This window comes from Cibotium barometz, chromosome 10, assembly GCF_041138505.1.
Source record: "Cibotium barometz isolate CiBa-2024 chromosome 10, ASM4113850v1, whole genome shotgun sequence".
Lineage (NCBI taxonomy): Eukaryota > Viridiplantae > Streptophyta > Polypodiopsida > Cyatheales > Cibotiaceae > Cibotium > Cibotium barometz.
In genome coordinates this window covers 5,507,759-5,519,261 of record NC_141055.1, presented here as the reverse complement: position 1 = coordinate 5,519,261, position 11,503 = coordinate 5,507,759, and the positions used below count along the sequence as shown (strand labels likewise).

The following is an 11,503-nucleotide window of genomic DNA, read 5'->3' as shown; positions in this document are numbered from 1 at the left end:
TTTGCTCACTCTCTCTATTCTTCTCTTTCTTTACTCTCTCTCTCTCTCTCTCTCTCTCTCTCTCTATCCTCCCCCCTCTCTCTCTCTATCCTTATCTTGGCTCTCGCTCTCTCGCTGTCTCTCTCTCTCTCTCTCTCTCTCTCTCTCTCTCTCTCCTTCTTTTTGCTAACTCTCTCTATCCTTCTCTCTTTTGTAGCTCTCTCTCTCCCTCTCTATCCTTCTCTTACCTCCTATCCTCCTTCCTTCTATCTCTCTCTCTCTCTCTCTCTCTCTCTCTCTCTCTCTCTCTATCCTTCTCTTTGCTAACTCTCGCTCTTTGCCATTTGTGAGATTGCTATGCACACACCCTAGGTACACCGCAACCCCCATGATTTTTACAGAGCATCTAGTGTTGTGAGATGGCTGAAAAAATTAAATGCTCTATGCAGTGCACGACAATGCTCATGGATTAGAAATAACAAGAGACAATACGACAAGGAGAGTAGGCTCAAGAATGCCATTACATTGGGACCAGTTTTGGTGATTCTAGAGATTTTCTTCACCAAAGACATTGCTCCTATGAAAGGAGCTTTTATATAAAACTGTTATGTAGCATCTTCATGCTAATAGAATCAATGCAATAAATAGTAAGAAAAATTACTAGTAATAAATTGATAGCCTAGAGTGTGGTTATGAAAATAGCAATAAATAGTAAGATATCCTTCTCTTGGCTCTCCTTATCTCTCTCTCTATCCCTATCTCTCTCCCTCTATCCTTCTCTTTGCTAACTCTTCAATCCCTCTCTTTGCTCTCCCTCGCCTCCCTCCCTCCCTCTCTCTCTCTCTCTCTCTCTCTCTCTCTACCTTCACTTTGCTCTCGCTCCCCCCTTCTCTCTCTCTCTCTCTCTCTCTCTCTCTCTCTCTCTCTCTCTCTCTCTCTCTCTCTCTCTCTCTGTCTCTCTCTCTCTCTCTCTCTCAGTCCTTTTTTTTTGCTCACTCTCTCTATCCTCCCCGCCCTCTCTCTCTCTCTACCCTCTTCTCTCACTCTTTCATTCCCTTTCTTTGCTCACTCTCTTTATCCTCCCTCCCTCTCTTCCCTTCTCTTTGCTCTCGCTCCTTCTCTCAGTAGCAAAATTGACCAACAGTAGAAGCTACATAGAATTACGCTCGATATTGTGACCAATAGTGAAAGCATTGAAATACCTGCTTGGTAGTTTGATTGATTGAGCACTCCTCAACAAGTCCTCGAGTACCACAAAGCTTTGTACTAAAATTCCCTTTCGGGATGAAAAATCGTGGAGGAGTGGGACCTGCCCATCTTTGACCCCTATGTGATGTATTGAATATGGATCCATAGCACTCATACATGAGCATGAATCTTTCATATTTGCATTGTTTCACGCTTACAACACAAGTGCATGAATGAGCACCAACCATCTCCGTCTTTACACAATGCTTCAGCTAGACCATCTTACTAATGTGTACATATAAACTGTTCAAAAGCCTCTTCAAATTCATAGCTTTCTTGAGTTTGGGGTAAAATTTTGAGCACTTACGAGAATTAACCATACAATCGGCCCAATTGGCATTCGTGGAAAACCTTGAATGCCCACTTTGGTTTCTGCTTGATTTATAGCCACCCCTTTCACAAGTTTCCAAGTGAATAATTCTGATTTTTGCTCATGTTAAAATTGAAACAACTATAAGAAGCTATAGCATTGACATTACCAAGCTACGAGAGGGAACCAATGTTATTTTATACCTCCAAGGTGAATGTCCATTGCATGCACTCGTAACAAAAAGATTCATGAACTACATTACGAAGAATGCCTCACTTCATAGAGTCAAAGATGTCATCAAGTTAGACCCCCATACCTTGACTAGTACCTACGACATAGAGGCAGAATTATCAATACACCCTTACAGCATCATGGTGCTCTATTGATAAGAGTAGTTCAAAATACATTAAAATGTAACGATGGTACTAAAAGGACTGAATTTTAAACCAGATGTTAGATAAATAAACATCACGTCAGCACTCAAGCAATGAAATTAGACTTGAAATTTCTAGCATGCTTAATTCTTGCCTTCTTTAACTCTCACATGATGACACAAGGACTGATAACACATCCACTAGCTTAAGGTTCACATGCATGGCCTTCTAGACTACAAAACTAGGTTCGTGCAACACCCATTACTATAAAACTACTTTTTCCTTACCACACTCCATAAATATTCGGTATTTTGATTCATATTTCTCAACCACGTTTGCTTCAATGATGAGCCACAAGCTCATAGTGGGGTAAGCTAGACAAAAATCATGCTTGGATGAAAGTGAAAAGAGCAGTGCAAATGGAAGGACGCACCAGTAGTCAATGCCTCAACATGTGGGAAGACCCAGGAATCGTTCAGGCACAAAGTGATCAAGAACAAGCCGTCATTGAGGAGGGACACTTGAGCACTCGTGATATCATGAAGGAGCCATCTTCTACACGGCTAAAAGCGCACATTAGACCGACTATCGACAAGTAGCTGCCATACTTAAGCCCCCATTAATCGTCTGTTTTTGTGAGTAAGTCCACCCAAAGTATGCCTCGTATTCTCAGAGCTCCTGCTATGTAATGCATTACTCTCTTACTAGCCTAATGTTGCTAATTGGTAAAATTGTTAACATATACTGTTTTCTCCCTCTTAATCATTTATCCTTTGCTTGCTCTCTGTGGATCATGGAGGTAGATAGCTCAAGTGGATCAAAGGTCCCTCCTCCTCCTAGCAGTTTAGGTGGATCACATGGGTCAGATACCATTGCATCCCCTATAGGGGAGCTGATGAATGTTAAATTTGCAGCAATGTGATGAGCTATGGTGGATCAAATGCTAGAATCAATATGATTAGAAAAGAGATTAGATGATAAGCAAATAACTGATAGCTTAATGTAGGCATGGATAATAAAAAATCAGCAAATTCTCATTAGGCCAATGCCTCAATTTATAGAGTTTACATCCAAGCATCTACTCCCACTGATTTCTCCTTGATTCACTCCACCTCTTTTGCTTGATTCTCTCCACCTCTTCCCAAAATATCTCCATACCTCCTAAATCTTCTTATACTACCCTTTATTCTCTCCTAGTAGATACTTCTCACCTTTTCACAGCTTCTCTCATATTTACAGATTCTCTCATATTTACAGATTCTCTTTAAGCCTCTTGCCAAGGGCTTGTTCCCGCACACCACCCTATTCACTTGTATATTTCAACACCTCCCATCAAGTGGATACTCCTAGCACACCTGGACCCTATACCAAGTTTCCCTCTTACTTGATAGTCCGCGACCAGTGCCTCAAGTCCCTAAACTTATAGTCTCTCTCTCTCTATGTGTCCAAGGCTACTACAAGTGCACGTGACCTTGACTAAAGTGCTCACACATACATCTACCACATAGCCTACATCGTTGGTGGCTAAAAGGTGGTTTTACTCTGTTGGGGGAGGTTACATTGGGTTGTGGGGTTTCTCTCTCTCTTTGAAAAGATGATTTCACTCCACTTCCTTAGGAGCCTCCATGAAGTTTGCCGATGTCGTTCCTTCTCCACTGGGTTTGCTATAGCAGTCTCTTGCCATGTGTCCTGGCTTTCCACAGTTGTGGCAAGTGAAGGTCCTTCCTCCTACTCTACCTCTTCCTCGTCCTCGTCCTCGAGAGAATCCTCCTCGGGTGAAGAATGCTTTTTCTTCTCCAGTTGTTGAGTCCAGCCATTTCTTCTCTTTGACTCTGGTCTCTTCTCTTTGACTCTGGTCTCTTTCTCTAGTAGAGCTCCTTCTATCTCGTGCAGCTTCAATTCAGGTATATTCTTTAATGTTGCTACAATGTTTTCATATTCACCTTTGTCCACACTCTTCAAAAGCACTGCTAGTGCCTCATCATCTTCTACCTTTTTGCCAATGGCTAACAGTTGTTACTTAATGCTTTTGTATTTGTTCAAGTGTGTGATTAAAGGTTCACTTTCCTTAATATCCAGTTTATAGAATTGCATTAACAGATTTATCTTTGCATTTTTTGCTCGAGTGCCAAATAATTTATTGAGTTCCTCCCATGCATCTTTTGCCCATTGTATCCCTCTGATGTGATGAATGATTTCATCATTTAAACTGAGTGTAATAAGTCCTAATGCTTTCTCATTCCTGCTCTTCCACTCATTTTCCCTGGGCATTCATCTCTTCCCTCAACTAGCCCCCACAGATTTTTCCTCATGAGCAAATACGTGGTTTTTGTCTGCCATGTGTAAAACTGCTCCCCATTAAATTTCGCTATCTCTTGTGCCGTACTCATGATGATGATGTGAAGGGGGTCTTACCTCTTGATCCAATTTCAAGATTCAAGGGTAGTGTCTACCCTTTTACAACTCAATCTGGTGTTTAGGTGATTACAACAGATTTATCAGCATAAATTCACCAAAAATTACATTAAACCAAGGGTAACAAATCTCTACGAAATGGTTGGAGTATCAAACCATATCGAAATTGTAATTTGAAGTTATAGGGATCTGTATATCAGATACCCAATGGTTAATTTGAACCCTCAATTGCACAAAAATACAGTGATTCGTACTGATTAGTAAATTAATCTTCTATTTTGTGTGCAAAAAACAGAGTATGCGCGGGGAGTCCAGATCTGGGGCCTTAGAGTTCAAATGAGCTCAAATCCTTTCAAGGCCATCAATAGCAATTAGTCTACTAGAGGTTAAGCCAAGAAATACAAGATTTGACCAAACAGTGAATGCTTTCCCTCGATCTAGCTCGATTAGCCATTCAGCATTCCTTTCGGCGTTGGACTTTTGAGTCCATCAATTCTGCTCTGTCAACCATTTAGTTGTGTCCGTTAGCTTGGCCTAGTCGCCATTAAGCCTTTGGCCTTCCTCATTTAGCATTCAGCTTTAGCATTCACGCGTTCAGCATTCAGCGCTTCAATTTTTCTCGATCAACCATTTAGATGCATCTGTCCGCTTTTCACGGGTTAGCAATTCAACCTTGGCTTTCAGCTTTTGCATCTATCAGCAACTCCCTCCATAGACTTTGCCTAGTCGGCCATTTAGCCATTTGGCTTCAAGCTTTCCATATTCAATCATTCACCATCAGGTACATACGAACCTGACACGATCTCTGGCTGAGTTGATGACAATGGATCTGTGGAGACGACCATGGTGGTACCTCTCCTCCTTGAGAGAAAGAACCAAACTGAAGTCCAGGCTGTCGGCTAGACTGCACAGTAGGGCTCTCCAGATGAGGCTGGATACCGGGGGTCGAGTACTAGCACACTGGTTGTAGGCATGTATCCCACTCTGGAAGCAAAGTTTGATAAGTTTTGAGAGGAAGGACGAGATGCCAAATGTGTAGAGTGTGAGTAGGTGTAGACAGGCTTGTCGTCTCCCAATGTAAGACCTCGAGTAGGTGTAGACAGGCTTGACTAGAAATTAAGAAAGGAAATTTTGGATCACTTCACTGTGGTGAATCTTCCATTTTTTTTTAAAAAGTAGTAACTTACAATGAAAGAAACATGGGCCATTGACTATTTCATAAAGTGCTCCAAAAAAATGACGAGCTATTTGAGAAAAATATTTGGGTTCTTTTTAATAGCTCAAAGTCATCCATTTCAAGTGAGTTACATAGATAAGATCATCAAAAATACATTACATGTTATGACATATGATAATCCCCCATGGTTTCTAAAAAATTATTATAGAAGAAATATATTTGACATCCTCTCAATGTTTATTCCAAAGTGTTAAGCTCTTATCTTTACCATGGTTATTTTATGTTTATAGAGGAGATATATTTTTCAACCTATGCACATTTATTCAAAAGTATTGAAGTCTTATTTCATTATGCTTATGTACCATGATTTTGTTATAATTAGTATTCTCTTTAGAAAAATAGTAGCACAAGGGGAAATGTGGGATTAATCTCATCTTGATTGCAAAAGCATTTGTGATATGGATCAATATATGTTATCATTATTAGTGGTGGCTAGGAGCATTAGAAGGGAAGACTTGGATCCAACCTTATAGTGGGATGTCAAATACCATGGGGATGATGTAGCAGTGGGTTTAGAATGATGCTTACCCATGTCCACTACCTTGTCCTTTAAAAGTGACACACCTTTTGCATGTCCTTTGAGTTTTAGGCTTCATTAATATAAAAACACCACATTAAGAGCCCCTTGGACTTGTTTCGTGGCATTCTCTTAAGAATGAGATTATAAGAAAATCCTTCTCATTCTTACACTTTAATCTTAACACATGAAATCTATCCCTCCTATTATCTCTCATATGGAAAAAGTTTAAAAAAGACAAAAGATTAAATGAGAGCCTAGGTCCAATCAAACATATATTAGAATGCAAATTCTTGAAGGTGCTTGTCTACACCAGCACATCTTGTGAAATTACATACTACTATGAATGAAGGTGCTTGTCGACACGAGCACATCTTGTGAAATTATGTACTATGAATGAAGGATTCCTAGACTTGGTAAATGTTGCTAGCTCTAATAGCATATGTAGTGGGGCTTGGCTCAAAGTCATGTGTAGGTGCTTGTTTACATAAACACACTTTGTGAAATTATGTACCATGAATGAAGGATTCCTAGACTTAGTAACTGTTGCCAACTCTACTAACATATATAGTGACTTGGCACAAAAACTTCAAGTTGACGTGATCTTTGAAACTCCCTTACCATGGAGCCGTGATCTTGAGATACAGAAAAGTTCAAAGTCATAGACATCCTCACTCTCTTGATGCAAAGTGTACCATATTGATGCTAGATGAAATTATTTAGCCATCATAATTTCTTTATAGAGTGTGCACCTTTTAGGGTGAGCCATGAGTTAAGCAGCACAATTGTTATCATTGTCTGCGAGAAGGGATGGTTCATCACAATACCCTCTTAGCATGTAAAATGGTTGTTTGATTTGATACAATCTTGTCCGCCCAAATCCTCTCTAGGGTATATAAAGGCCATGGCTTTATGATAACACACTCATGTACCTATCGCCCACACGTTGTTTGAATGAGCGTAGTCACCAAAGGAAACACTAATCTACGCCACCAACAAGCATCTTGTAAAGATCTACGGATACACACAGTTCTTGAACATTTTAAATCATCTCTGCAAAAGCCATTCTATTGAAGAGAAGGGTTAGGGGTTGCATTAAGGTCCCCTAGTATGCAACCGGAGGGTATTTAAGAGGGTGTGGATGTCTTTGGTGAAGAAAATCTATAGAATCACCAAAACTGGTCCCAATGTAATGGCATTCTTGAGCCTACTCTCCTTGTCGTATTGTCTCTTGTTATTTCTAATCCATGAGCATTATCATGCACTGCATAGAGCATTTAATTTTTTCAGCCATCTCACAACACTAGATGCTCTGTAAAAATCATGGGGGTTGGGGTGTACCTAGGGTGTGTGCATAGCAATCTCGCAAATGGCTAAACCTCACACCTATGTGCTCCTATGAAAGGAGCTTTCATATAAAACTGTTATGTAGCATCTTCATGCTAAGTAATTGCTAGCTAATTACTTACTAATGCCTCTTCAAATTCACAGCTTTCTTGAGTTTGCGGTAAAATTTCGCGCACTTACTAAAATTAACCATACAATCGACCCAATTGGCATTCGTGGAAAACCTTGAATGCCCACTTTCGTTTCTGCTTGGACTTGTTTCATGGCATTCTCTTAAGAATGAGATTATAAGAAAATCCTTCTCATTCTTACACTCTAATCTTAACACATGAAATCTATCCCTCCTATTATCTCTCATATGGAAAAAGTCTTAAAAAGACAAAAGATTAAATGAGAGCCTAGGTCCAATCAAACATATATCAAAATGCAAATTCTTGACGGTGCTTGTCTACACCAGCACATCTTGTGAAATTACATACTATGAATGAAGGTGCTTGTCTACACAAGCACATCTTGTGAAATTATGTACTATGAATGCAGGATTCCTAGACTTGGTAAATGTTGCTAGCTCTAATAGCATATGTAGTGGGGCTTGGCTCAAATTCATGTGTAGGTGCTTGTTTACATCACCACACACTGTGAAATTACATACCATGAATGAAGGATTCCTAGACTTAGTAACTGTTGCCAACTCTACTAACATATATAGTGACTTGGCACAAAAACTTCAAGTTGACATGATCTTTGAAACTCCCTTACCATGGAGCCGTGATCTTGAGATACAGAAAAGTTCAAAGTCATAGATATCCTCACTCTCTTGATGCAAAGTGTACCATATTGATGCTAGATGAAATTATTTAGCCATCATAATTTCTTTATAGAGTGTGCACCTTTTAGGTTGAGCCATGAGTTAAGCAACACAATTGTTATCATTTCTGCGAGAAGGGATGGTTCATCACAATACCATCTTAGCATGTAAAATGGTTGTTTGATTTGATACAATCTTGTCCGCCCAAATCCTCTCTAGGGTATATAAAGGCCATGGCTTTATGATAACACACTCATGTACCTATGGCCCACATGTTGTTTGAATGCGTGTAGTCACCAAAGGAAACACTAATCTACGCCGCTAACTAGCATCTTGTAAAGATCTACGGATACACAATTCTTGATCATTTAAAATGATCTCTGCAAAAGCCATTCTATTGAAGAGAAGGGTTAGGGGTTGCATTAAGGTCCCCTAGTATGCAACCGGAGGGTATTTAAGAGGGTGTGGATGTCTTTGGTGAAGAAAATCTGTAGAATCACCAAAACTGGTCCCAATGTAATGGCATTCTTGAGCCTACTCTCCTTGTCGTATTGTCTCTTGTTATTTCTAATCCATGAGCATTGTCGTGCACTTCATAGAGCATTTAATTTTTTCAGCCATCTCACAACACTAGATGCTCTGTAAAAATCATGGGGGTTGGGGTGTACCTAGGGTGTGTGCATAGCAATCTTGCAAATGGCTAAACCTCACACCTTTGTGCTCCTATAAAAGGAGCTTTCGTATAAAACTTTGATGTAGCGGCTTCATGCTAATAGAATCAATGCAATAAATAGTAATAAAAATTATTAGTATGAATTGATAGCCTAGAGTGTGGTTATGAAAATAGCACGAGAGAACGAACCAATGTTATTTTATACCTCCGGGGATGAGAATTTCCCTCAAAAACCGAAGCGATGTCTTCTCAACTAGAGCTAATAACTGAAAATCATCAGAATTCATGCCAGAGCCTGCTTAGGCAATGCCAGCAAATGCACTTCTTAAAGTTGCAATCTTGAAAACAAAAAGATGCATACTGCTACCATTATCAGACAAATACTTTTACTTACCACGCATCTTTCACACACCAAGTTGAGCTCCGCAACCAGCCGGCAAGTTCTTCATAGGATAAAAGATGAATGTCCATTGCATGCAGTCGTAACAAAAAGAGTCATGACCTACATTACGAAGAATGCCTCACTTCACAGAGTCAAAGATGTCATCAAGTTAGACCCCCATACCTTGACTAGTACCTACGACATAGAGGCAGAATTATCAATACACCCTTACAGCATCATGGTGCTCTATTGATAAGAGTAGTTCAAAATACAATTGCACGTAACGATGGTACTAAAAGGACTGAATTTTAAACCACATGTCAGATAAATAAACATCACGTCAGCACTCAAGCAATGAAATTACACTTGAGATTTCTAGCATGCTTATTTCCTGCCTTCTTTAACTCACATGATTACACAAGGACTGACAACACATCCACTAGGTTAAGGTTCACATGCATGGCCTTCTAGACTACAAAAGAACGAACCTTGTATACGCCATGCTTCATCTTTTTCCAACTAGGTGCGTGCAACACCCATTACTGCAAAACTACTTTTTCCTTACCACACTCCATAAATATTATGTATTTTGGTTCATATTTCTCAACCACGCTTCAATGATGAGCCACAAGCTCATAGTGGGGTAAGCTAGACAAAAATCATGCTTGGATGAAAGTGAAAAGAGCAGTGCAAATGGAATGTTGCACCAGTAGTCAATGTCTCAACATGCGGGAAGACCCAGGAATCGTTCAAGCACAAAGTGATCAAGAACAAGCCGTCATTGAGGAGGGACACTTGAGCACTCGTGATATCACCAAGGAGCCATCTTCTACACGGCTAAAAGCGCACATTAGACGGACTATCGACAAGTAGCCCCATTAATCGTCTGTTGTGAGTAAGTCCACCCAAAGTATGTCTCGTATTCTCAGAGCTCCTGCTATGTAATGCATTACTCTCTTACTAGCCTAATGTTGCTAATTGGTAAAATTGTTAACATAAATGAGATGTTTTGGACATTATGCCACAACAGACAATAATGTCATGCATCTGAGACAATTGGACTAAATATCACAATAAAGAAACTACATACATCAAAGATTCACCACACTAGTTATGATCTGGCCAAACGCTTTGATTTAAGCATCACGCTGAGTGCCATGATAACACAAAGTACTAGCTTGCACACTTGAGACTAACTCAGCGTAGTTAAGAGTTCCCCTGTCTCAAAGAGTAAATTGATGTCTACTGTATGCCCAAAAGCAGGTACTTCCGGCTGCCAATGGTAGATGGCCACTCAAATGAAGACAAGGAGACGTTCACACATCAAGGAGATAGCATTGCCCAACCTTTCACTAAATAAGGGACTCTGTACATGGCTCTAAGAAAGTGTACCTTCACAGTAAAGCTGCTTCTTTAGCCCTCAGAAGAAAACCCTGGCAAAGTAACTTGACTCAACCCATGACCGATGAATATATGACACCCTGGCAAAGGCGCTGCTGTGCTTCCTACAAGCCATGCTTATTTGACACACATGCTTTGAGACGACACCTCATGCTGCTTGTAACCATGGTTATTTGACACACATGCTCTGAAATGACATCTGATGCTGCTTGTAACCATGGTTATTTGACACATGCTTTGAGATGCTGCCATGACTCGTAATGATCTCACCATGATAGCAACGTAACTATGGGAAACTAAATACAGAAGCTTGCTTTCACCCACCTGAAGCCCACCACATCATATAGTTCCATTTACAGGTTCATGCAGGCATCATCCCATATCAAGATGAGATGTTAAGAACACAGAGCCAGTTTTTGGACACCTTGAAAGACAAGACAACATTTTCTGCCACCTGTGAATCACGCAAGGTAGTTGTAGATCTGTGGGTTGCTTTTGTCCCTCTCCAGATACTCTCTGTCAATCAGGCTCTCTATCCTTTTCTTCAAGTCAGCTGGCTTTATAGGAAATTTGAGCTGCAAAGCCCCAAACCATTACCACAAACACAACACAAGCATGTCAGAGAGAAGCAGGAGTTTGACAACTACGAGCTTTACCTGTTGGAAAAGTTCAGCTATCAACAATGTATGGCTGAGAACCTTCCTGGTCTTCATAATTCGTACTATAGCGGCATCTATCTGCATATTCAAACAAGACGGTCTTTTGGCAATCTTCCACTACTTAGTGATTTACACTTGGGAAAGCATACAACC

General features: G+C 40.2%; 1 protein-coding gene across 1 annotated transcript in view; it reads right to left on the bottom strand.

Annotated features, from left to right (window-relative positions):
- Nucleotides 1–10,338: 10,338 nt before the first annotated feature.
- Nucleotides 10,339–11,503, bottom strand: part of LOC147634468 (cullin-4-like) — a 77,063-nt gene continuing 75,898 nt past the window's right edge. Inside the window, exons 16-17 of the mRNA XM_086803550.1 lie at nt 11,348–11,428; nt 10,339–11,266 (exon numbers count right to left, since the gene is read on the bottom strand). Coding sequence (XP_086659676.1) covers nt 11,153–11,266; nt 11,348–11,428 — 195 coding nt within the window. The 3' untranslated portion in view covers nt 10,339–11,152. The remainder of the gene's footprint in view (nt 11,267–11,347; nt 11,429–11,503) is intronic.